The 26,911-nt window shown below is 46.5% G+C and overlaps 1 protein-coding gene across 5 annotated transcripts in view; it reads left to right on the top strand.

The window, feature by feature from the left end:
• Positions 1–26,911, top strand: part of LOC110531012 (supervillin) — a 107,664-nt gene that overhangs the window by 38,117 nt on the left and 42,636 nt on the right. For 4 of the 5 annotated variants that reach the window (XM_036986472.1, XM_036986474.1, XM_036986473.1 and 1 more), the window contains exons 3-13: positions 1,595–1,686; positions 1,896–1,953; positions 2,519–2,673; positions 3,076–3,943; positions 6,611–6,700; positions 16,450–16,487; positions 17,381–17,445; positions 17,691–17,812; positions 18,249–18,338; positions 24,883–25,032; positions 25,365–25,518. In XM_036986472.1, coding sequence (XP_036842367.1) covers positions 1,595–1,686; positions 1,896–1,953; positions 2,519–2,673; positions 3,076–3,943; positions 6,611–6,700; positions 16,450–16,487; positions 17,381–17,445; positions 17,691–17,812; positions 18,249–18,338; positions 24,883–25,032; positions 25,365–25,518 — 1,882 coding nt within the window. Of the gene's footprint in view, positions 1–1,594; positions 1,687–1,895; positions 1,954–2,518; positions 2,674–3,075; positions 3,944–6,610; positions 6,701–13,383; positions 13,557–16,449; positions 16,488–17,380; positions 17,446–17,690; positions 17,813–18,248; positions 18,339–24,882; positions 25,033–25,364; positions 25,519–26,911 lie in introns of those variants that run through there. The other variant, XM_036986476.1, reaches the window with a different exon arrangement.

Raw genomic sequence — 26,911 nt, 5'->3', positions numbered from 1 at the left:
CATGTATGACTAGAGTAATTTGATATCCATTACGTGAGATGTATCCTGTATGAATTTGTGTTGGTACCTTACTGAACACTGGAATACATTGTACATGTGTATATACAGTGCCTTCAGAATGTATTCAGACCAGTTGACTTTTTCCACATTTGTTATTTTAATTTTATTCTAAAATGGATTCAATAAAAACAATTCCTCAATCTACACACACTACCCCATAATGACAAAGAGAACATAAACAAACAAAAAATAAATACCTTATTTACATTAGTATTCAGACCCTTTTGCTATGAGACTCAAAATTGAGCTCAGGTGCATCCTGTTTCCACTGATCATCCTTGATGTTTCTACACCTTGATTGGCGTTCACCTGATTAGACATGATTTGGAAAGGCACAAACCTGTCTACATAAGGTCCAACAGTTGATCAGTGCATTTCAGAGCAATAACCAAGCCATGAGGTTGAAGGAACTGTCCGTAGAGCTCCGAGACAGGATTGTGTCGAGGCACAGATCTGGGGAAGGGCACCAAAAACATTTCTGCAGCATTGAAGGTCGCCAAGAACACAGTGGCCTCAATTATTAAATGTAAGAAGTTTGCCACCACCAAGACTCTTCCTAGAGCTGGCCACCTGGCCAAACTGAGCAATCGGGGGAGAAGGGCCTTGATCAGGGAGGTGACCAAGAACCTTATGGTCACTCTGACAGAGATCTAGAGTTCTGTGGAGATGGGAGAACGTTCCAGAAGGACAACCATCTCTGCAGCACTCCACCAATCAGGCCTTTATGGTAGATTGGCGAGACAGAAGCCACTCCTCAGTAAAAGGCACATGACTGCCCACTTGGAGTTTGCACCTAAAGGACTCTCAGACCATGAGAAACAAGATTATTGGCCTGAAAGCCAAGCGTCATGTCTGGAGGAAGCCTGGCATCATCCCTACGGTGAAGCATGGTGGCGGCAACATCATGCTGTGGGGGATGTTTTTCAACGGCAGGGACTGGGAGACTAGGATCGATCGTTCGTCAGGATCGATGTAAAGATGAACGGAGCAAAGTACAGAGAGATCCTTGAAGAAAACCTGCTCAGGACCTCAGAATGGGTCAAAGGTTCACCAACAGGGCAATGATCCTAAGCACACAGCCAAGAAAATGCAGAAGTGGCTTCGGACAAGTCTCTGAATGTCCTTTAGAAATGCTCCCCATCCAACCTGACAGAGCTTGAAAGGCTCTGCAGAAAAGAATGGGAGAAACTCCCCAAATACAGGTGTGCCAAGCTTGTAGCGTCATACCCAAGAAGACTCAATGCTGTAATCGCTGCCAAAGGTGCTTCAACAAAGTACTGAGTAAAGGGTCTGAATACTTGTGATATTTCAGTTTTTATTTTTAATAAATTAGCAAACATTTCTAAAAACCTGTTTTTGCTTTGTCATTATGTGTAGATTGATGAGGGAAAAAAACAATTTAATCCATTTTAGATTCAGGCTGTAACGTAACAAGATGTGGAAAAATCCAAGGGGTCTGAATACTTTCTGAAGGCACCGTACATCTTGAATAGCAAGTCTCATAATATGATGCTAGATTCATCTGAACTTTCAGCTTTCAGAACGACTATTCATTCCGGGACAAGACTGCGCTGGTAAGGAGTGCTACTGATCTCGACGCAAATCTTCTGGCAGTCCTTCCCAAAGGTGAGTTGCATCCCGAACACGGACTGCATCCTAGTGGCACCTTATTCCCTTGGCACTACTTCTGAACAGGACCCATAGGGCTCTTGTCCAAAGTGGTGCACTAGATAGGGAATAGGGTGCTATTTGGGATTCATCCTTTAAAATAGCAATAATAGACTAATGTTACTGTCATCCATCATGTTTTGTAATTTTGTCTTTTTCTTTCCCAGTTTCAGAATTAAAGAAACATTTTGAAAGTGTTGTCTCTATTGATTTGGACATGGACAGGTATGTTTCCATTTGTGGATTCAGAACCCTTGACAATGACAACCCTCCCTCTGTCCCTCCATTTCCATACATCCTTTCAGTCCTCATCCACTGTCATAGTTACCTCAGACCGTTTCCATACATCCTGTCAGTCCTCATCCACTGTCATAGTTACCTCAGACTGTTTCCATACATCCTTTCAGTCCTCATCCACTGTCATAGTTACCTCAGACGGTTTCATGTTGATACTACAGTAGGGTGACAAAATTTCGTTGACTTTCCCAAAATGTCCAGGTTTTCCAGAAATTCTGATTTGAAGATTTCTGGATGTCCTGTTTAATTCCTTTCTGAATCCGGGAATCTTCCAACCGGGATTTCCTTTTGAAGAATGTGGTTGTTTTTCATGATTTGTATTTATTTGTTTTGTTAGTGTATTACCGATGCATTGTTGAGATGCAGGGCTCCCTTGCAAAATAGACCTTGGTCTCAATGGGACTCTCTGATAAAATAAAGGTTCAATAAATAAGCAAACGGTTTCAGTATGTGATAACACAGTAATCTCTGTATCCACCTGTCTGGTATGAAGCAGGAAGGAGAGGATAGCCAGGCGTCTGGAGGGTATAGAGAGTGACGTTCCTCCTGCCCTGACGCCCAGCTGTGCCGGCCTGGTGGTCAACCGTATCCTGGAGGAGGACCTGCCACGATACGCCCGGGCCTCAGACCCCTGTGAGCCAATCATGGGTATGTATGCTGACCACGTTTGGGTGACAACCTGTTTCTGCTCCCTTGCCAACTCATCGTGTCATGCGAAGATTTTCGGATATTATTGTGTTCATATGATTTATGGTGTGTTCCAAATGCCACCCTATTCCCTATATCACGGGTATCCAACTCTTACCCGGAGCCTGGTCGGGAGCCTGTTGATTTTCTGTTCTACCTGATAATTAATTGCACCCACCTGGTGTCCCAGGTCTAAATGAGTCCCTGATTTAGAGGGGAACAATGACAATCAGCAGTGGAACTGGCTTCGAGGTCCAGATTTTGAATTTGATACTGCTCTGGTCATAACGTGGGCACGATCTAGGCAGTAGTGACATTTGGGACACATCATTACTGTGTGTTTGCCTCCTTCTGGTTCCACAGTGAAACGTTACAGCAGAGAAGACATGGAGATCCCACAGATGCAGGTGTCCTCCCCAGACAGACGGTCCAGGGCCAGACCGGAGGACCAGCCTGGACCAGCCGCCCAGCCCCACACGGAGCCCGTCCTATCCCTCCCTGGCGGCCCAGTGGACCCAGTCAGCTCCAAGGCTGAACGGATCGCCCGCTACAAAGCCGAGCGCCGTCGCCAACTCTCTGAGCGTTACGGCGTCGTCCTGGATCAGGAGATCAACATGGACTACTCCCCCCGTTACTCGCGCTCACGTAGAGAGTCTGACGTCTCCAACAGAGGGGCCCCAGCAGTCACCGAGAGTAGCAGAGATAGAGAGGAGGTGGAGGAGGGAAGAGAAGGAGGGAGGGAGAGTTCTCGCAGGGCTCCCTACAGCTCCAGACTGGGCCGGGTCTTCATGCAGGCTCACCCTGCTGAGGCTGACAAAGCTCCTGCCCCAGGCCACGGTTCTGCCCATACCCAGACCGCTCCGCCCACCCAGGCCCCTCCGCCCACCCGGGCCACCACCTTCTCAGAGCGGGAGAGGATGATGAATCTGGAGAACTATCGGCTGGCCCAGGAGAGGACAATGGCAGGAGGGCCCAGAGGAGCCAGCAGTAGGCCACAGGATACCCTCCATACCCAACCCCAGCAGACCATTCCCCAGGCCAGCCCTCTGGACCAGCATCTCAGTCCCCCTTCATCCAGGGCCTCATCCAGGGCCTCATCCAGGGAGTCTTACAGAGTGGATGCCGTCCCCAGCTCCCCCCTGACAGCCCGCCGAGCCTCCCTGCCCTACGGCATCTCCCCCGGGGACCTGTTCATCGAACAGCAGGCTCAGGCTGTCCTCAGCAGACATGGGTGAGTTCAAATCCGCTTTGCTATTATGATGCCCTCTGTCTCCATTGAGTTTGATCAATGGATCGAGTTTCAAATGTACTGTATGCACATCCAATAAGTTGCTGGTAGAAAGAACAAACGCCTAAAATACAGACCGTCCCCAAATCCAGAACAAAATCAAGTAAGCGTTCAGTATTATAAAGAGACATTATTGCATGGAACTCATATTGCTCAGATGAAAAGTAAATCTGGTTTTTAAAAAACAGATGAAGAAACACCTTATGGCACAACGCCTCTCCGCTATTTCACTTAGATAGTTTGTGTGTGTATTAATATGTAGCTATGTGTGCCTTTTTAAAAAAAAATATATATTTTTTTAGTTCTGTCCTTGAGCTGTTCTTGTCTATTAATGTTCTGTATTATGTCGTGTTTTGTGTGGACCCCAGGAAGAGTAGCTGCTGTTTTTGCAACAGTGAATGGGGATCCTAATAAGATACCAAAAAAATAGACACCCTCACACTAATGAATGCTGCTGCTGTTTAGTCAGGCTTGAACCTTCAGGTCATCAGTAATGTTTTCTATGAGTTCAGATTAGGTCATGGCCATTTTATAATAACACCCTCTCAGATAAGTTCGATCTCTGTATCGGGTTGCTTTCAGCATTGACTGACCACTTTAAGGATTAGTTGCTGTATGTTGTTGCCCTTGGTAACAGTGTGTTAATTGTGCCATTTAGGGGCTGTATCCAGACTGTGGTCACAGTGTTCTATCACGCTAAGCACTGCTCTGGTTTCATAGAGGAGGTGCTCTGCCTGCCAGGGTATCTCATCAGGGTCCTTAGCCGGGGTACTGGGTGGGTTTGAGAGGGGGTAGAGGGAACTATCTATTACGGGGGGGTTGTTCAGTGGGTTGGGTTTCACAGCTTGCCCTGTGAGGCAGACCTGAGGCCAGACCAGAGAAAGAGGGGGAGAGAGCACACGTTTCAGATACTATAGCCTGTTACGAAACCATTTAGCCAGCCTACTGCTATCGCTACACTTGCTAAGTCTAGTGTTTCTAGGCCTGGCTAAATGATCTTTAACCTGTCTGAAACACTATGCCCATTGTGTCCTGCTCTGTTATTGTATAGGTCTAATGGCACAGTTCAAAATACTATGCATTGTCCTGTAGCCTGGCAACCTCGTCTCAGAGCCACTGGTCTCTCCAGACAGACTCAGGATGTGATACTGTTGCTGACGCCCAGTATATCGATGTAGCTAGACTTACTATGTACTTATTATAGCTAGACTGGTTTAAATGGGCTTTTTCAGCTGAATTTAAGAAAAGAGCAGTCATAGATTAGTCAATCGTAAATCCATCTAGTTTAACACAAGTTGCAACAGGGAGACTCCTTCCAGCACAGAAGCAGAGAAAATGTCTAATGTGCCTTTTGGAGATAAGCCCTTTAAATTCTAATCCGACAGTATCAAATGTTCTGTAAACACCAGCCCGAAAGGCTGCGAGGAGGACACAACACCAGCTGCTACAGAATCACAGAGATACATTATCAGTGTGTCCCTGGCCCAGTGTTGCGTCAGACTTTAACCATGACATTGATACGGACAGTTAAACAGATCAACGGTAGGAACCTCAGTACTTAGTTAGTTAGACAGGTCAACGGTAGGAACCCCAGTACTTAGTTACAGTTTGACAGGTCAACGGTAGGAACCTCAGTACTTAGTTACAGTTTGACAGGTCAACGGTAGGAACCTCAATACTTAGTTACAGTTAGACAGGTCAACGGTAGGAACCTCAGTACTTAGTTACAGTTAGACAGGTCAACGGTAGGAACCTCAGTACTTAGTTACAGTTAGACAGGTCATCGGTAGGAACCTCAGTACTTAGTTATAGTTAGACAGGTCAGCGGGAGGAACCTCAGTACTTAGTTAGTTAGACAGGTCAACGGTAGGAACCCCAGTACTTAGTTACAGTTAGACAGGTCAACGGTAGGAACCTCAGTACTTAGTTGCAGTTAGACAGGTCAACGGTAGGAACCCCAGTACTTAGTTGCAGTTAGACAGGTCAACGGTAGGAACCCCAGTACTTAGTTACAGTTAGACAGGTCAACGGTAGGAACCTCAGTACTTAGTTACAGTTAGACAGGTCAACGGTAGGAACCCCAGTACTTAGTTAGCCGACAGAAAATCAGTTGAGGAATTAAATGATTCGTCATTAGTTGGTGACAAAATACAGGAAACACCAACAAAGTGTCTTAATAGGCCATTGGGTCACCACGTAGAATCTATTTTGGTGTCACAAGTGTGTGGAACTCTTTCAAGAGAAATCCCATCATTTGGTGTTTTGTTGACGGTGATGTAAAGCGCTGTCTCAGGAGCCACTCCGGTATCTTCCATTAGTGTTCAATTGAGATCTGGTGACTGAGACACACACTTTAAACCTCCTTTGAAACCCCTCTTTCAAAGCCACTTAGATCTCTTCTTGGTAGCCAATATAATGGGCAACTTGGCATTTTTATACGTGACCCTAAGCATGATGGGATGTTAATTGCTTAATTAACTTTGGAACCGTGTGTGTGTGTGTAAGCACCTGCTGTCAGTTTGCTTTGTATTCCTCATTTACTCAAGTGTTTCCTTTATTTTGGTAGGTACCTGTAGTTGTTCTAATGGCCCAGTCTGTCTTTTCCTGTAGCCTGGCAGCCTTGTCTCAGAGCGACTGGTCTCTCCAGACAGACTCCGAAGGTGATGCTGCCTCTCAGTCTCTTATCAGCTGGCCATCCAGGTACTGTAGTAGGAACATATTGTATGGGCAGACCTGGGTTCAAATACTATTTGAAACCTTTCAGATACTTTCAATGTTTGCTTTAGCCTGCCTGGAGTGCCAGGTAGGCGGGGTTTGCGCTTTCAAGACCTTTCTATTGGTTTCATTGTACCAGGCAAGTTCAATCAAGCACAGATACAGTATTTGAAACGATTTCAAATAGTATTTGAACCCAGGTCTGTGTACGGTATGGGTGTGTCTGACCTGTAGACCCCAAAACACCTGCCTAACCCATCCTCCCGAAGGATACCCTTATAATAGAGTGTGTGGATATTATATAATCATAGTTAGCATTCCCCTAATAATTTTGTAATCTCCAAGTTAACAGGTGCTTAACTTGTAATCAACACTTTGCATGCTTCATCCACTTAGTGTCTTACGATGTTAAGAAAAATCTCTTTCAAATGTCATCAAACATGCTTATCAGAGAATCGTAAACCTGTTGCACACAAGTGAATGCTTTGGTCACACTTGAGTGATTGTCCCCCACAATGAAATCAGGGAGGAGACTGAAACTTTCTCTGTCCGTACGTCACAGGTAATATCTCAGACAGCACCGGTCCGATTTTGACGAAACTTGGGTGAATGATGTCTCTTGCCATAGAGATGTGGCATTTAAGGAAAATACACTGATTGGCCAGATGGTGGCGCTATAACGATTGAAAAAGCTAACTTTGAAAGGTCACACCCATCACACAGTTTGACCTAAATTCATGAAATTTGGTACATACGTACCACATTCTGTTGCCTCGGGGACCCATAAGGTCCACCATGATGGATCTTCCGTAATTTTGTGAAAAACACTTAAAACTCTACTCCTCTGGATAATATTAGTAGAGAGAATGATTTATTTCAGCTTTTATTTCTTCATCACATTCCCAGTGGGTCAGAAGTTTACATACTCTATTAGTATTTGGTAGCATTGGCCTTTAAATTGTTTAACTTGCGTCAAATGTTTCAGGTAGCCTTCCACAAGCTTCCCACAATAAGTTGGGTGAATTTTGGCCCATTCCTCCTGACAGAGCTGGTGTAACTGAGTCAGGTTTGTAAAGGCCTTCTTGCTCGCACACACTTATTCAGTTCTGCCCACACATTTTCTATGGGATTGAGGTCAGGGCTTTGTGATGGCCACTCCAATACCTTGACTTTGTTGTCCTTAGGACATTTTTCGACAACTTTGGAAGTATGCTTGGGGTCATTGTCCATTTGGAAGACCCATTTGCGACCAAGCTTTAACTTCCAGACTGATGTCTTGAGATGTTGCTTCAATATATCCACATCATTTTCCTTCCTTATGCCATCTATTTTGTGAAGGGCACCAGTCCTTCCTGCAGCAAAGCACCCCCACAACATGATGCTGCCACCTGTGTTTCACGGTTGGGATGGTGTTCTTCGGCTTGCACGCCTCACCCTTTTTCTTCCAAACATAACGATGGTCATTATGGCCAAACAGTTCTAGTTTTGTTTCATCAGACCAGAGGACATTTCTCCAAAAAGTACGATCTTTGTCCCCATGTGCAGTTTCAAACCGTTGTCTGGCTTTTTAATGGCGGTTTAGAGCAGTGGCTTCTTCCTTGCTGAGCGGCCTTTCAGGTTATGTCGATATAGGACTCATTTTACTGTGGATATATACTTTTGAACTGGTTTCCTCCAGCATCTTCACATGGTCCTTTGCTGTTCTGGGATTGATTTGCACTTTTCGCACCAAAGAATGTTCATCTCTAGGAGACAGAACGCATCATCTTCCTGAGTGGTATGACGGCTGTGTGGTCCCATGGTGTTTATACTTGCGTACCATTGTTTGAACAGATGAACATGGTACCTTCAGGCGTTGGATGAACCAGGCTTGTGGAGGTCTACACTTTTTTTTATTTTTTCAGAGGTCTTGCAGCGCGATCTGCGTCAGAAATAGAACTGACTTCTATTTTAGCCCTTGGCAACGCAGATGCTCGTTGGCGCAATAATTGGATAATATAGATTTCTAAATGTATTTTTCAGCGAATGCGAAGCGAGTAGTGTAGTCAGCCTGTTAGTGTATGTAAAATTCTGACCCACTGGAATTGTGATACAGTGAAATAATCTGTCTGTAAACAATTGTTGGAAAAGTTACTTGTGTCATGCACAAAGTAATGTCCTAACTGACTTGCCAAAACTATAGTTTGCTAACAAGAAATTTGTGGAGTGGTTGAAAAACGAGTTTTAATGACGTCAACCTAAGTTTATGTAAACTTCCGCCTTCAACTGTATGTAAGAATGCTGTAGATTGACTACAGCTCGGCATTCAACCACCATAGTCCCCTCCAAGCTCAGGACCCTGCGACTAAACATCTCCCTCTGCAAATGAATCCTGGACTTCCTGACGGGCTGCCCACCAGGCGGTGAGGGTAGGCAGCAACACATCCGCCACGCTGACCACCAACATGGGGGGGCCCCTCATTGGTGTGTGCTTAGTCCACTCCTGTATTCCCTGTTCACACACGACTGCCAGGCCACGCACGATTCCAACACCACCATCAAGTTCGCTACCGACAACGGTAGGACTGATCACCGACGATGATGAGGAAGCCTATAGGGAGGAGGTCAAAGACCTGTCAGTGTGGTGCCACATCTCCCTCAATGTCAGCAAGACAAAGGAGCTTATTGTGGACTACAGGATGCAGAGGGGCTGTAGTGGAGTGGGTCAAGAGCTTCAAGTTAATCGGCATCCACATCACTAAGGAATGAACATGGTCCACACACATGGTCCACACCTCTTCCCCCTCAGGAGGCTGAAAAGATTTGGCATGGGCTCTGTATAGTACGGCAACTGCAAGGCACCCGACCGCAAGGCGCCACAGAGGGTGGGCAGTACAGCCCAGTACATCACTGGGGCCGAGCTCCCTGCCATCCAGGACCTCTATACCAGGCAGGGTCAGAGGAAGGCCCAAAAAATGGTCAGACTCCAGCCACCCCAGTCATAGACTGTTCTCTCTACTACCACACGGCAAGCGGTATCGGAGTGCCAAGTCTAGGACAAAAAGGCTTCTCAACAGTTTTTACCCCTAAGCCATAAGACTCCTGAACAGGTAAGCAAATGGCTACCCGCACTATTTGCATTGTGTGTGCCTCCCCCAAACCCCTCTTTTACGCTGCTGCTACTGTTTATCATATATGCATAGTCACTTTAACTATACGTTCATGTACATACTACCTCAATTGGCCCAACCAACCAGTGCCCCTGTACATTGGCTAACCGGGCTATCTGCACTGTGTCCCACCACCCGTCAACCCCTCTTATGCTACTGCTACTCTCTGTTTATCATATATGCGTAGTCACTTTAACCATATCTACATGTACATACTACCTCAATCAGCCCGACTAACCGTCGCTACTGTATATAGCCTCGCTACTGTTATAGCCTCGCTACTGTTATAGCCTCGCTACTGTATATAGCCTCGCTACTGTTACAGCCTCGCTACTGTATATAGCCTCGCTACTGTTATTTTTCAGTCTTTTTTATTTCTTTACTTGTCCACCTAATATCTTTTTTGCACTGTTAGTAAGTAAGCATTTCACTATAAGGTGTACACCTGTTGTATTCGGCGCACGTGACAAATAAACTTTGATTTGTGAGATGAGGAAATGTTTGACGGGCAAGGAGGCATGGCTGAGTCAAATAGGAATCCTGACTTAATGAAGTGGTGATTTAAGGAGCTCAGCCATGTGCTTCTCGTCAGTAACAGCCACATTATCAACTTTAAGGGACATGGGCAGCTGTGAGGAGGAGGGTTTTTGTTCTCCAGATCTTTAACCATTTTCCAGAACTTCTTGGGGTAAGACCCACAGAGAGAGAACTGCTCCTTTAAGTAACTAACTTTGGCCTCCCGGGTGTATAAGTGGCCATCACTTCAAACCAACATAGGATTTGTGCAACTTATGTAGCATAGCCTGATCCTACATCTGTTTGTGCTCTTGCCAACTCCATCGCTGTTAGTGTTTGTCAAGCCAAACATGACAGTGAGGGACAAGGATGGTTGGCATGATAGAACTGTCAGACCCGCATTCAGGCTACTGTATGTGTGGATTATGACTAGACTGAGTGCTCTTATTTCTCATTTGCTTGAATGAGAGCCAGTCAGCCTGAGTATGTGTGAGTCTTTTGCCAAATGCCGTTCTTGAGGTGGAGTAACTCTGCAAGATCACGGTCGAACCTGTTTTTAATTCTCATTTTCTTCATGTGTTTGTTAACAATACCACTGAAAACATCAAAAGAAGGTCCAAGCGTCTTCAGAGGGCATCAAACTGAGTCTATACCATTTTACAGGTTGCCGTGAGGGAAAAGGATGGTTGGCATGATAGAACTATCAGACCGGTATGTGTGGACTGATCTTCCCAGTAACGCTAGGTTAAGTGTTAGGTCTAAATGGAGATGTGCTGTCTCTGTGTAGCGTGTATACTCTTTAAACTCCTTCCATGTCAAATGAAGCAGCAGCCCATCAATTAGGGTTGGCTTAGTGGTGTACGAGGAGATTAAGGATAAATCCCAAATGGCATTCTATTCCCTATTTGGTCTGACCAGCGCCCTGGTCAAATGTATTGCACTATATAGGGTGCCATTTGGGACACAGCTTAACATGACCTGAACAGGAAAATAGTTTAGGCTTGCTCACACTTTGGCCAAGAGAATTTAGAGTGAGCTAGAGATGACTCAACAAGGATTAGTATTGAACTACAACATGGAGCCTGATGTCACTAGCTGAACTTGTGACACCGTTCTGTCAGTCAGATGGATGTTATTTGTCTACTGTTGTCCTTATATATCCTTGTTTGTTGACCCTAGATTAATGTCATTCTTAAATTAATAATCACTTGATTTGATCACTTTTTTATAGTTGACTTGGGGTGCATCCCAAATGGAACCCTATTCCCTATATAATGCACTACTTTTGTCCAGGGCCCATAGGGCACTATGAAGTGAATAAGGTGACATTTGGAACAACAAGGGCACTGACTATAGTTTATTTGGGTGTCTGTTTTATAGCCTTTGATATCTGAAGTTAGTTCATCCATTCTTCCCCCTTTTTAAGAACCAGAGTAAGAGAGAGAATGTCAAAAGATGACAGTGGAGTCCAAATGGTCCCAGCAGAGCGGGTTCTGGCTCCAGAGCCCCGAGTGAACAGACAGCGTGATCGGGCTCACACCACCACAGCTCACCACCTGTCCCAGCGCGGTCACAACTCTGACCTTGTCACCTATCAAAAGACTGCCCCTTCCTCTCAGCCCTCCCAGCCTGCTTACGTCCACATCCCAGACCACCAAGCCTCAGTACCACACACCCACACATCAGGCCCTGCCTTGGGCCACCAGCGAACCCCCATGGACCCCCTGGTTGTGGAGGTGGTGCCCCCGAGGAGGAAGATCAGTGCCGACCACATCTACACGACCCACATGGAGGGCAGGCAGGTGCTGAGAGAAGAGGTCCTCACTGAGGGTCTGCTAAAGAGCAGGAAGGCCGTGCTGCCCTCGGACATCCGCCGCAGGGAGAAGAGCGTGGACGAGCCCCAGAGAGGGGAGCCCCAGCTGGTCCCAGGTGGCAGCCGGGACGACTCTGCCACCTCAACCGGCATGGAGTGGGAGAGCTACGGCACCAGGGAGGGGAGAACCAGTCGGGAGGACTCAAAAGAGTGGGAGACTAGGCCTCAGGACAGGGTCCAGCAGCAACTACAGCACTGGTCTAGCCACATCCAGGACACAGAGGAGACAGGTCCAGCCAGGCCCATGGAGATCTCTTCCCACGCCCAGCCCAGACAGCAGCCCCTCCGCCAGCAGAGCCAGTGTCAGCCTGGGCAACATAGAGGCAGTGACTCGGCCATCTACCTCCAGAGTGGCGCCTCCCTCCCCCAGGCCAAACCCAGTAGCATGGAGCCAGCTGAGACACGCAGGCCCCCCAAGCCCAAGGTCCGCACACGCTCCATGTCCGACATCGGCGTGAGCCAGCGCCCGGCTGCTGACAAGAGCATGGAGAGGACAGCAGCCCAGCTGGCCAGGGAGGGAGGGGTGGCGATGGGATTGCTACCCAACGGGGAGGTGGGAGCCCTGGACACCAGGGTCTCTGTGGCCCAGCTCCGACACTCGTACCTGGCGAACGCCAACAGGAAGCCAGAGCTGTAGGTGGAACAGCATGGATACCACTGGCTAGCTATGGACTCTTTAATACGTTTGATGTGGTTAATTACATAACACTAATGTAGACCATCATCCTATTATGAGGCTTAAGGTGTTGGCGCTTGTGTGCATTTTAGGGCAGTGTATTGCATAGTCAAACATGATATTGAGATCTAGGCCTGTTTGAGGTGTAACTTACTATTTGTTAAGCCACCTGCTTGGACATTCTGTCATCCTGTTGGGCAAACATGAGGGGTTTGTTGCTGCGTGTTGTGCTGTGTGAGGGTTCATACACAATTGGGCTGCTGACAAATTCTCAGATTTTGGGGACAGATAATATTTTTTGGGGCGTGATCGTGCTCTAACCTGGATTGCTGTGGAAGACGTACTAAACGCATCATCAGTATTGAATTGCCCATTTGATCTCTCAACATTATTCTCATTTTATGTTGCCGCCGTCGTTATATCCATCCCTAATCACGACCCTAAAAGGGAGCTGACTGAAGTAGAGCTAACTGCTATGGAAGTAGATCCGGCTGCTGGGAGCGCTGATCGGGAGCGTGGTGTGGCAAGGAGGCCGCGGCGCTACATCAACCCAGGGGACAACCGCAAGTCCTCTAAGAGGTTTAGGACCCAACCCATCACCTCTGCAGAGTGGCTAGAGTCTGATAGGTGAGAGTATTAGGATGTAGCCCAGAGTGGATGAAGGCTGATAGGTGAGAGTATTAGGACGAAGCCCAGAGTGGCTAGAGTCTGATAGGTGAGAGTATTAGGACGTAGCCCAGAGTGGATGAAGGCTGATAGGTGAGAGTATTAGGATGTAGCCCAGAGTGGCTAGAGTCTGATAGGTGAGAGTATTAGGACGTAGCCCAGAGTGGATGAAGGCTGATAGGTCAGAGCATTAGGATGTAACCCAGAGTGGATGAAGGCTGATAGGTCAGAGTATTAGGATGTAGCCCAGAGTGGCTAGAGTCTGATAGGTGAGAGTATTAGGACGTAGCCCAGAGTGGATGAAGGCTGATAGGTGAGAGTATTAGGATGTAGCCCAGAGTGGATGAAGGCTGATAGGTCAGAGTATTAGGATGTAGCCCAGAGTGGCTAGAGTCTGATAGGTGAGAGTATTAGGACGTAGCCCAGAGTGGATGAAGGCTGATAGGTCAGAGTATTAGGATGTAGCCCAGAGTGGCTAGAGTCTGATTGGTGAGAGTATTAGGACGTAGCCCAGAGTGGATGAAGGCTGATAGGTCAGAGTATTAGGATGTAGCCCAGAGTGGCTAGAGTCTGATAGGTGAGAGTATTAGGACGTAGCCCAGAGTGGATGAAGGCTGATAGGTCAGAGTATAGGACGTAGCCCAGAGTGGATGAAGGCTGATAGGTCAGAGCATTAGGATGTAACCCAGAGTGGATGAAGGCTGATAGGTCAGAGTATTAGGATGTAGCCCAGAGTGGCTAGAGTCTGATAGGTGAGAGTATTAGGACGAAGCCCAGAGTGGATGAAGGCTGATAGGTCAGAGTATAGGACGTAGCCCAGAGTGGATGAAGGCTGATAGGTCAGAGCATTAGGATGTAACCCAGAGTGGATGAAGGCTGATAGGTCAGAGCATTAGGATGTAACCCAGAGTGGATGAAGGCTGATAGGTCAGAGTATTAGGAGGTAGCCCAGAGTGGATGAAGGCTGATAGGTCAGAGTATTAGGACGAAGCCCAGAGTGGATGAAGGCTGATAGGTCAGAGTATTAGGACAAAGCCCAGAGTGGATGAAGGCTGATAGGTCAGAGTATTAGGACGAAGCCCAGAGTGGATGAAGGCTGATAGGTCAGAGCATTAGGATGTAGCCCAGAGTGGATGAAGGCTGATAGGTCAGAGTATAGGATGTAACCCAGAGTGGATGAAGGCTGATAGGTCAGAGTATTAGGACAAAGCCCAGAGTGGATGAAGGCTGATAGGTCAGAGTATTAGGACGAAGCCCAGAGTGGATGAAGGCTGATAGGTCAGAGTATTAGGACGAAGCCCAGAGTGGATGAAGGCTGATAGGTCAGAGCATTAGGATGTAGCCCAGAGTGGATGAAGGCTGATAGGTCAGAGTATAGGATGTAACCCAGAGTGGATGAAGGCTGATAGGTCAGAGTATTAGGATGTAGCCCAGAGTGGCTAGAGTCTGATAGGTGAGAGTATTAGGACGAAGCCCAGAGTGGATGAAGGCTGATAGGTCAGAGTATAGGACGTAGCCCAGAGTGGATGAAGGCTGATAGGTCAGAGCATTAGGATGTAACCCAGAGTGGCTAGAGTCTGATAGGTGAGAGTATTAGGACGTAGCCCAGAGTGGATGAAGGCTGATAGGTCAGAGTATTAGGATGTAGCCCAGAGTGGCTAGAGTCTGATTGGTGAGAGTATTAGGACGTAGCCCAGAGTGGATGAAGGCTGATAGGTCAGAGTATTAGGATGTAGCCCAGAGTGGCTAGAGTCTGATAGGTGAGAGTATTAGGACGTAGCCCAGAGTGGATGAAGGCTGATAGGTCAGAGTATAGGACGTAGCCCAGAGTGGATGAAGGCTGATAGGTCAGAGCATTAGGATGTAACCCAGAGTGGATGAAGGCTGATAGGTCAGAGTATTAGGATGTAGCCCAGAGTGGCTAGAGTCTGATAGGTGAGAGTATTAGGACGAAGCCCAGAGTGGATGAAGGCTGATAGGTCAGAGTATAGGACGTAGCCCAGAGTGGATGAAGGCTGATAGGTCAGAGCATTAGGATGTAACCCAGAGTGGATGAAGGCTGATAGGTCAGAGCATTAGGATGTAACCCAGAGTGGATGAAGGCTGATAGGTCAGAGTATTAGGAGGTAGCCCAGAGTGGATGAAGGCTGATAGGTCAGAGTATTAGGACGAAGCCCAGAGTGGATGAAGGCTGATAGGTCAGAGTATTAGGACAAAGCCCAGAGTGGATGAAGGCTGATAGGTCAGAGCATTAGGATGTAACCCAGAGTGGATGAAGGCTGATAGGTCAGAGTATTAGGAGGTAGCCCAGAGTGGATGAAGGCTGATAGGTCAGAGTATTAGGACGAAGCCCAGAGTGGATGAAGGCTGATAGGTCAGAGTATTAGGACGAAGCCCAGAGTGGATGAAGGCTGATAGGTCAGAGCATTAGGATGTAGCCCAGAGTGGATGAAGGCTGATAGGTCAGAGCATTAGGATGTAACCCAGAGTGGATGAAGGCTGATAGGTCAGAGCATTAGGATGTAACCCAGAGTGGATGAAGGCTGATAGGTCAGAGTATTAGGAGGTAGCCCAGAGTGGATGAAGGCTGATAGGTCAGAGTATAGGATGTAGCCATCACCTCAACAGAAGGGCTGGATGGCTGGGGTCTGATGGGTATTGAAGGACCTGAGTGACTGGATAATATAGAAGGTTACCACATATGGTAAGATCACCAGTGGGTGTGATACATGCTGGAGGCTAGATGGATTTTTAAGCTCTCAATACTTGGATTGTTTGTTCTCTTGTGGGTCATTTGTATTGTGTCTTATAGAAAAAGACCACTATTGAATTTTGTCTTTGTTTTGTCCCTCAGGTCACATATGACTCCAATAGAGCTACAGAACCCAGAAGGCAAGTATCCATGGAGATTTGCTTCATTTAGTTACCAATAACACTCTTAATGAAAAAAAAAAAACATCTTATAGTTGCCTCCCCATCTAATGGGGTTGAGGTGAACAATAGCTAAACTTGCCTAGATGAATTGACTTTGTCAGTCAGGGAAATACACACACAAACACTTCACAAAGTTATGAATTTAACTACTGTTCCCTGAAGGAGGGAAATGAGGTACACAGCTATGGGGGTTCGAACTCGTGAGTGTGTTGGCATCCTAGCAATATTCCAAAGCATTATACTCTTCACCAAGTAATTTGTGACAGATTTTCATGCAAATGTTCTAAAATCTGCAAAAAACAATATGCGCATTTTCCCTCCAGAGATGTGTTTCCATTAAACTGCTCTAGCCAACAGCTGGCAATTACAGTGTGGGTAGGCTACCTACACTATGACTTTATTATAGATAAGAGCGATTTATTATTTGTATTGGTCAAGCATCCATTATCATGTCACCAGAATAAGACCCTTGATATATATATATATTGGAAAGGAGCACCCTGTGAAGTTCATTTAATCTGTAGCCTAATAAACTGCAGGCTTTCCCCGAGTCCTAGTGGGGAGGACCACACAACATATCGCTCGACTCAAAATTCCCTTTGATATGGTTTTTATATCAATATTTGCCTATAAAAAAGTTTCCCACCGCCATTTCTCGCATAATTATTTTTACCGACAAACAAAATGTCTGACGTCTTTTCTTATGAAATTGTACCGGCATTTCGTGTTTCCATCTGCCCAGTCGGGATTTGTATTTTTTTTCATGCGTCAGGTAATTGATTCATGGTTGGATGGAAACGTGGTTTATGTTGTGATCTGACATTGTCATCCATTTTCTGCCCTTTTCACAGCTGACGAAGACAAGCTTGATGAGAGAGCTAAGATGAGTGTGGCTGCTAAGAGGTCCCTTTTTAGGGTACAGTATCTGCCTTGTGTGTCGTTGTCTACATTTAGGGACAATTTCCCCATCACAGATTAAGCCCTGAACTAAAAATATATTTCAATGGACATCCTCCTTTGGGCCTGCTTTTCAGTCCAGGACTTGGCTTAATCCGTGTCCAGGAAACCAGTCCATACATTATATTCCCATTGTTTTATGTATGTCGTTGATGAGCAGAGATTTACTCCTTGGGGACTGTTCCTCTTCGATTCCCTTCACAGGAGCTAGAGAGGATCACAGGTAGCATTCCCAGACCACGGTCCCGTGAGAGGCGTCTGTTACGAGTCCAAGACCGCTCGCGCACACAGCCTATCCCCAACAAGGAAGTGGGCATCGCTCACACGTACGTCACCCTCTGATCATTACTGAGCGCCACTAAGGTCATTCTGTTAACAAAGCAAGGGTTTAAACATTTGGCTTGAAGACAGTTGGTGAATAGAAGGTGACACTATCTCTTAACTCGCTGTTTCTTAACGCTCTCTCTCCCTCAACTCTCTCCCTCAACTCTCTCCCTCAACTCTCTCCCTCAACTCTCTCCCTCAACTCTCTCCCTCAACTCTCTCCCTCAACTCTCTCCCTCAACTCTCTCCCTCAACTCTCTCCCTCAACTCTCTCCCTCAACTCTCTCCCTCAACTCTCTCCCTCTTTGTGTCTCTCCCTCTTTGTGTCTCTCTCTCTGTTTGTCTCTCTCTCTGTTTGTCTCTCTCTCTGTTTGTCTCTCTCTCTGTTTGTCTGTGTCTGACTGCTCTGTCTGTCCCCTCTTTCCTGGACATATAAAGTGTTCCTGCTATGTCCTCACAAACGGTGATGGTCCACTCCACAGTAGCACCTATCCCCAGTCCCACTGTAGTCAGCACCATCACAACCAGGTGTGTGTGAGAGCACTGGACATGGGTTTACCTAACTGATATCCAATTACATTCCATTCAGTATCATTTGGCTTGTGACATTGCATGGAATGTACCGTTCATCTGTGATTAATATGAAGATATTATTGATTCATTCATAGGGTTGCAAAATGCAGGTAACCTTCCCAAAATATGTTGCGGTTTTTTCTCCAGAAATCCTGGTCAGAGGATTCCGGATGTTCTGCTTATTTCCTCTGTCTCCAGGAATCTTCCAACAGGGATATCTGGAAAACATGGGAATTTTAGGAAAGTTACCAGAATTTTGAAACCCTATTCATTAATTTGTAGTTGTTTTATCTAGAGCAGGGATGGGCAACTGGCTGTATGTCCCCGATCACCCCAAAACATTTTATTTTGTATTTATTTTTTAGGAACTCAGTCGGGGTCTCAACTTACTATTGAGAGTTCGAATAGTAGAATACACAAGGTGCAATTTTCTAAATTTGGTTGTGTATCAACAGTTCTCTCTTATGTCAGCAAAAATGTTTTAGATTGGTAAATTAGTCTAGTGGGCAGCTATTTAAACCTGTACTAATCATGGTCAAATTACTGGGGGGGGCTACCATTTGATATCGTTAGTCACTCTCACTCAGATATCATATTAAAAACTGCAAACCTTTTTCTCCGCCCCATGGCAAAATGAGTAGAATTGCATGAAATCAGTTTTAAAGTGGCTAAATCTTCTCTCCCCCACAATGTGTAGAATTGCAGCAAACTTGCTTTAAAACTGCTTTAAAAAAACAAAACAATTCTGTCCACTGTCAAGAGGGGGTCCGCTAAAACATTTAGCTTAGGGCCGACTAAAGGCTAGTGGGCCCTCTGACTGTGTGAAGGCTAGTGGGCCCTCTGACTGTGTGTGTGTGGGTATGCATGTCATGAGGACTTATGATTTATTAATTTTTCTTGCCCCCACCTCCATCACACATGCCGATCCCTTCTCTCTAAGGATACAGGCTGAATGGATTTGTCAGGTAGAATGAGGATACAGGTTGAATGAGGATACAGGTAAACTGAGGATACAGGTTGAATGAGGATACAGGCTGAATGGATTTGTCAGGTTGAATGAGGATACAGGTTGAATGAGGATACAGGTTGAATGAGGATACAGGTTGAATGAGGATACAGGTTGAATGAGGATACAGGTTGAATGAGGATACAGGTTGAATGAGGATACAGGTTGAATGGATTTATCAGGTAGACTGAGGATACAGGTAGACTGAGGATACAGGTTGAATGGATTTGTCAGGTAGAATGAGGATACAGGTTGAATGGATTTGTCAGGTAGAATGAGGATACAGGCTGAATGGATTTGTCAGGTAGAATGAGGATACAGGCTGAATGGATTTGTCAGGTAGACTGAGGATACAGGTTGAATGAGGATACAGGTTGAATGAGGATACAGGTTGAATGAGGATACAGGTTGAATGAGCATACAGGTTGAATGAGGATATAGGTTGAATGGATTTGTCAGGTAGACTGAGGATACAGGCTGAATGGATTTGTCAGGTAGACTGAGGATACAGGCTGAATGAGGATACAGGCTGAATGAGGATACAGGCTGAATGAGGATACAGGCTGAATGAGGATACAGGCTGAATGAGGATACAGGCTGAATGAGGATACAGGCTGAATGAGGATACAGGTAGACTGAGGATACAGGCTGAATGGATTTGTCAGGTAGAATGAGGATACAGGCTGAATGAGGATACAGGCTGAATGAGGATACAGGTTGAATGAGGATACAGGCTGAATGGATTTGTCAGGTAGACTGAGGATACAGGCTGAATGGATTTGTCAGGTAGACTGAGGATACAGGCTGAATGGATTTGTCAGGTAGACTGAGGATACAGGCTGAATGTATTGGGCAGGCAGCTGTCTGCTCTACAGTGCCTTCTGCTGTTGGTCGTGTTCAGGTGTCACATTACCTCGCTACTTTTGCCAACTCACTCACATGCTGCTTGGTTGTTTCCCTGGAATAGCTGTGTGAACCAATGACATGTATAAACCCTGGATTGCTGATGCTAAATATTGGCCATTCAGAGGCTTTGAAGCCACCGGTCGGCCATATTGGCACCCCCTTAGTTGGAGCAGTCTTCCCATAGGAATGAATGGAATTCTACAGTATTTCAATGAAAATACAAAATTACATGTATAAACCCTGGATTGCTGATGCTAAATATTGGCCATTCAGAGGCTTTGAAGCCACAGGTCGGCCATATTGGCACCCCCTTAGTTGGAGCAGTCTTCCCATAGGAATGAATGGAATTCTACAGTATTTCAATTAAAATACGAAATGACATGTATAAACCCTGGATTGCTGATGCTAAATATTGTCCATTCAGAGGCTTTGAAGCCACCGGTCGGCCATATTGGCACCCCCTTAGTTGGAGCAGTCTTCCCATAGGAATGAATGGAATTCTACAGTATTTCAATTAAAATACGAAATGACATGTATAAACCCTGGATTGCTGATGCTAAATATTGTCCATTCAGAGGCTTTGAAGCCACCGGTCGGCCATATTGGCACCCCCTTAGTTGGAGCAGTCTTCCCATAGGAATGAATGGAATTCTACAGTATTTCAATTAAAATACAAAATTACATGTATAAACCCTGGATTGCTGATGCTAAATATTGGCCATTCAGAGGCTTTGAAGCCACCGGTCGGCCATATTGGCACCCCCTTAGTTGGAGCAGTCTTCCCATAGGAATGAATGGAATTCTACAGTATTTCAATTAAAATACAAAATTACATGTATAAACCCTGGATTGCTGATGCTAAATATTGTCCATTCAGAGGCTTTGAAGCCACCGGTCGGCCATATTGGCACCCCCTTAGTTGGAGCAGTCTTCCCATAGGAATGAATGGAATTCTGCAGTATTTCAATTAAAATACGAAATGACATGTATTGAAGTATTTGTTTTTGTAGTGGGGACAGTAACATTAGTACTCTAATAAAATACTTGAAGGAAAATGTATTTTATTTGTATGTTTATCTCACATAATCTAATTTAAAAGTCTGCATTAAGGTGTCTGTAATTTAATAAATACATTTCTAATGCTTCCAAAATCTTGTTTTACAATTGAAGAGGAGTACCAAGATGGCTGCACCTTGTGTCTTCAATACAGCGACCCCTGTTTGTCACCTAAGGTTTATACACATCTTTGGTGTGAACCTCATAGACGGGTTGGTTGTGTAGCAACCAATTTCTTTTTTTTTACCTCTAACCACTAGGTTACCCGCCTCTAACCACTAGGCTACCCGCCTCTAACCACTAGGCTACCCGCCTCTAACCACTAGGCTACCGGCCTCTAACCACTAGGCTACCGGCCTCTAACCACTAGGCTACCGGCCTCTAACCACTAGGCTACCGGCCTCTAACCACTAGGCTACCGGCCTCTAACCACTAGGCTACCGGCCTCTAACCACTAGGCTACCGGCCTCTAACCACTAGGCTACCCGCCTCTAACCACTAGGCTACCGGCCTCTAACCACTAGGCTACCGGCCTCTAACCACTAGGCTACCGGCCTCTAACCACTAGGCTACCCGCCTCTAACCACTAGGCTACCCGCCTCTAACCACTAGGCTACCGGCCTCTAACCACTAGGCTACCCGCCTCTAACCACTAGGCTACCCGCCTCTAACCACTAGGCTACCCGCCTCTAACCACTAGGCTACCCGCCTCTAACCACTAGGCTACCCGCCTCTAACCACTAGGCTACCGGCCTCTAACCACTAGGCTACCCGCCTCTAACCACTAGGCTACCCGCCTCTAACCACTAGGCTACCCGCCTCTAACCACTAGGCTACCCGCCTCTAACCACTAGGCTACCGGCCTCTAACCACTAGGCTACCCGCCTCTAACCACTAGGCTACCCGCCTCTAACCACTAGGCTACCCGCCTCTAACCACTAGGCTACCCGCCTCTAACCACTAGGCTGATTCCGGGTGAAAGCCAAATGCCATAGCTTTCTGTGGTGGGGAAACATACATTATTCAAAATATGCCAGTTTGATGAATACAGCCATAACTAAACCGTGCAAAACAGCTGTCAGCTCAAGAGATTCTAATACCGATATAGAGAGGTCTGCAGAACTATGGGGCAAAACTGGCGGGGTTGGATTAGATTGTTGACAACATGTCAACTATTTAGTCTCCAAATGTTTGTTTGAAAACATAAATACATTTGCACAATGAGCACTTGTCTCTCAAAATGATTGTTACAGTTTTTGATTAGCCAACTGGTGAATTTTTGCCACATTTAGCATAGACATGGCATCAGTCAAACTACTAAAAATAAGTCATGGTATCAATAACAAGATACAACGAGCTGAAACAAAACACCTACAATTCTCCACAAGGCAGCTAGCTTCCTGTCATTGTTACTAGCTATCTGTCCGTTCAGAATCATAACACATTTTCGTGATGTTGTCAGCCAACCCGTCTATAAAATCAAATGTTATGTCACATGCGCTGAATACAACAGTGAAATGCTTACTTACAAGCCCTTAACCAACAATGCATTTTTAATAAAATACCTACAAAAAAAGTAATAATAATAATAATAATAACAAATAATAATAACAAATAATAATAACAAATAATAATAACAAATAATTAAAGAGCAGCTGTAAATAACAATAGCGTGGTTATATACAGGGGGTACTGGTACAGAGTCAATGTGCTGGGGCACCGGTGTCGAGGTAATTGAGGTAATATGTACATGTAGGTAGTGTTATTAAAGTGACTATGCATAGATAATAACAAGAGTAGCAGAAGGATAGAAGGGGAGAGGAAATGCAAGTAGTCGGGGTAGCCATTTGATTAGCTGTTCAGGAGGCTTGTGGGTAGAAGCTGTTTTAGAAGCCTCTTGCCTCTTGGACCTAGACTTGGCGCTCCAGTACCACTCCTGTACCACTTGCGGTAGCAGAGAGAACAGTCTATGACTAGGGTGGCTGGAGTCTTTAACTATTTTTAGGGCCTTCCACTGACATCGCCTGGTACAGAGGTCCTGGATGGCAGGAAGCTTGTCCCCGGTGATGTACTGGGCCGTACGCACTAACCCCTGTGCTTTGCGGTCGGAAGCCGAGCAGTTGCCATACCAGGCAGTGATGCAACCTATCAGGATGCTTTCCATGGTGCAGCTGTAAAACCTTTTGAGGATCTGAGGACCCATGCCAAATCTTTTCAGTCTCCTGAGTGGGAATAGGTTTTTGTCGTGTCCTCTTCACGACTGTCTTGGTGTGCTTGAACCATGTTAGTTTGTTGGTGATGTGTCCTCTTCACGACTGTCTTGGTGTGCTTGGACCATGTTAGTTTGTTGGTGATGTGTCCTCTTCACGACTGTCTTGGTGTGCTTGGACCATGTTAGTTTGTTGGTGATGTGTCCTCTTCACGACTGTCTTGGTGTGCTTGGACCATGTTAGTTTGTTGATGATGTGTCCTCTTCACGACTGTCTTGGTGTGCTTGGACCATGTTAGTTTGTTGGTGATGTGTCCTCTTCACGACTGTCTTGGTGTGCTTGGACCATGTTAGTTTGTTGATGATGTGTCCTCTTCACGACTGTCTTGGTGTCCTTGCACCATGTTAGTTTGTTGGCGTGGACGCCAAGGAACTAACTATATGGGCAATTCCCTTGTTCTAACACAATATATTCTTGACTTAAGTATCTTTCAACTTTTTTTCTCAGCATCACTGCCTTCACAATTGTTTATACTCTTAAAGGGATAGTTCACCCAAATTACAAAATTACATTGTGTTTCCTTACCCTTTAAGTAGTCTATGTTCAAGGTAATGCAGGAATCCATGCTTTAGTTTTGTTTACCTGACCACTGTCTCCAGATGTAATTTTGTAATGTGGGTGAACTGTCTCCAAGTTCATATGGTGAAATGTGTCACACGTCTTGTGATGCTGGCTGAGGCTCAGTGCATCGGTCAGGTTCCCGTGTGGGGCGAGTGTAGCACCCGGTTTGTTTACCGACCGAGGATAAACTTAAGATGTTGACAGAACCAAACGTCTAATATTCTCTACTACAGATGGCCAACAGCATCATCAGTTTGAGTAACTACTTCAGTGTCGTCGTCAACACATCTACTTATAACTGCTGTTGCCATGGCTGCATCCCGAGTCTCCACCCTTCTCCAAAAGTATGCACTTGCCAATGCTTACGTCATCCTGACCGCTGCGCTCTCGACCAATCCTGTGCTTTTAAATCCATGACAGGGTGTGTGCAATTGCAAAGGGGGTGGAGAATCGGGATGCAGACCATGCTTTGATCAGGAACTAGTTATTTACCTTGGTTGCTATTCATAGGATACGTTTATCTGACTATTAACGATGTTGTTTTGACAGAATGTGTTTGACTAGTTACTCACCCAGAATGTCAACATTGTCTAGAGATTGTCCTTCAATTGTACAGTACATGCATTACATATGGCCCTGCAGCTGTTACCCAAAGCAGCACAACATGCACTCATTGTGTGTGTGTGGTTACTCCTCCCAGCTTGCAGGAGGCGTCACAGCACGACTCCAGGGTGCGGAGCATTGGGGAGCAGGAGAGGGAGGCCCAGTCAAGGCAGGAAGGAGAAGGACCAGGGCCTGAGAGGATGATGGAGGACCTGGGTCCAGATGAGCCTGACCTCTCCACTCTCAGGTACACGCAGACTAGGAGTTGAGCTCATTGTCTCAATCCCAAATGGCACCCTAAGCTCTATACTGTATAGTGCAGTACTTTTGATCAGGGCCCATTGGTGCCATTTGGGACACAACCTTACTCTCTTGTGTAAACAAATGAAAGTGTGCTTGGAGCCGCCCAAAAGTAAACCACATCAAAAGTGATTTGCAAAAGACCTGATCTGATTTGGCCAAAAGACCAATTAGTGGCAAAATATCAGAATTGGTCCGCCTCAGTAAAAGCAGCCTATTTAGGGAATAAGGTGCTATTTGGGTCACACCCACTGATTACCATCTCCTCTCCTGTCCCAGCCTGGTGGAGAAGATGGCCCTGTTCAACCAGCTGTCCACGCAGCCCTCCAAGCCTGCCGCTAAGGGGTCTGGGGCCTCCAGGGTGGACACCCGCCAGCGTAGGGCAAACTCCCGCTTCCAGACCCAGCCCATCACCCAGGGAGAGGTGGCTCAGGTAGGGCAAACTCCCGCTGCCAGACCCAGCCCATCACCCAGGGAGAGGTGGCTCAGGTAGGGCAGGGGTGTCAAACTCATTCCACGGAGGGCTGAGTGTCTGTGGGTGTTTTGCTTTTTCCTTTCAATTTATTAAGACCTAGACAACCAGGTGAGGGGGAGTTATTTACTAATTGGTGACCTTAATTAATCAATCAAGTACAAGGGTGGAGAGAACCAGTAGATACTTGCCCCTCTGTGGGACGAGTTTGACACGTGTGGTAGGGAGTCAATCAGTCAATCACTACTGTTGTTATCCATTACCCAGGTAGAGGTGGATCAGGATCAGTCCTGCCCCTCTTTCAGCCCAGATAGAGGCTCTTTTCACCAGGGACTTTATGGTCTTCTTCCCTCTTGCACTTCAACACTGCAGCCTCTAGGTGTCACACAAGTCAAGCACATGGCTGTTGTCCAAACCAATATTTCATTTCTGAATTGGTTCAAATTGCATTTAGAGTTAAGGGTTTGGTTAAGGCAAGGGTCAGTTTTTGGGTTAGTCGGGCTGTCAATGGGATGGTGGCCAGGAAAGACCCCTCAGTCTGTACACAAGTCAAACTCTACACTGACCGTATCTTGTTACACCAAAGTCTTTGTCTTTGCCCTGATACAATCCACTGAAGAACTCACACAATCACACAACTATTCAAGATGAGCAGCATGTATTGAACTACTATAAAACAACAACATGAAGTCATGATGTGTCTATACAACAGATCCTATGGGTACCTCTCCTCCTCCTCCGTTGACTAATGAAGAACAAGACGCAAGCAACCTGCCTAAACACTGCTGCTGATTGGTAGTGTTCTACTCATAGCGTTCCCAAGGCACGACGCGGGCGGCGTTCCCAAGGCACGACGCGGGCGGCGTTCCCAAGGCACGACGCGGGCGGCGTTCCCAAGGCACGACGCGGGCGGCGTTCCCAAGGCACGACGCGGGCGGCGTTCCCAAGGCACGACGCGGGCGGCGTTCCCAAGGCACGACGCGGGCGGCGTTCCCAAGGCACGACGCGGGCGGCGTTCCCAAGGCACGACGCGGGCGGCGTTCCCAAGGCACGACGCGGGCGGCGTTCCCAAGGCACGACGCGGGCGGCGTTCCCAAGGCACGACGCGGGCGGCGTTCCCAAGGCACGACGCGGGCGGCGTTCCCAAGGCACGACGCGGGCGGCGTTCCCAAGGCACGACGCGGGCGGCCAATGATGTCCATATAGCCCTCCATGTGATCGCCAGAGATGAGATCCTCAGACCCCTTGTGAGACCATATGCTGGTGCGGTTGGCCCTGGGTTCCTCCTAATGCAAGACAATGCTAGACCTCATGTGGCTGGAGTGTGTCAGCAGTTCCTGCCAGAGGAAGGCAT

Source organism: Oncorhynchus mykiss, chromosome 8, assembly GCF_013265735.2.
Source record: "Oncorhynchus mykiss isolate Arlee chromosome 8, USDA_OmykA_1.1, whole genome shotgun sequence".
NCBI lineage: Eukaryota > Metazoa > Chordata > Actinopteri > Salmoniformes > Salmonidae > Oncorhynchus > Oncorhynchus mykiss.
Note: the sequence above shows the minus strand (reverse complement) of the source record. Positions and strands in the feature narration are given on the sequence as shown.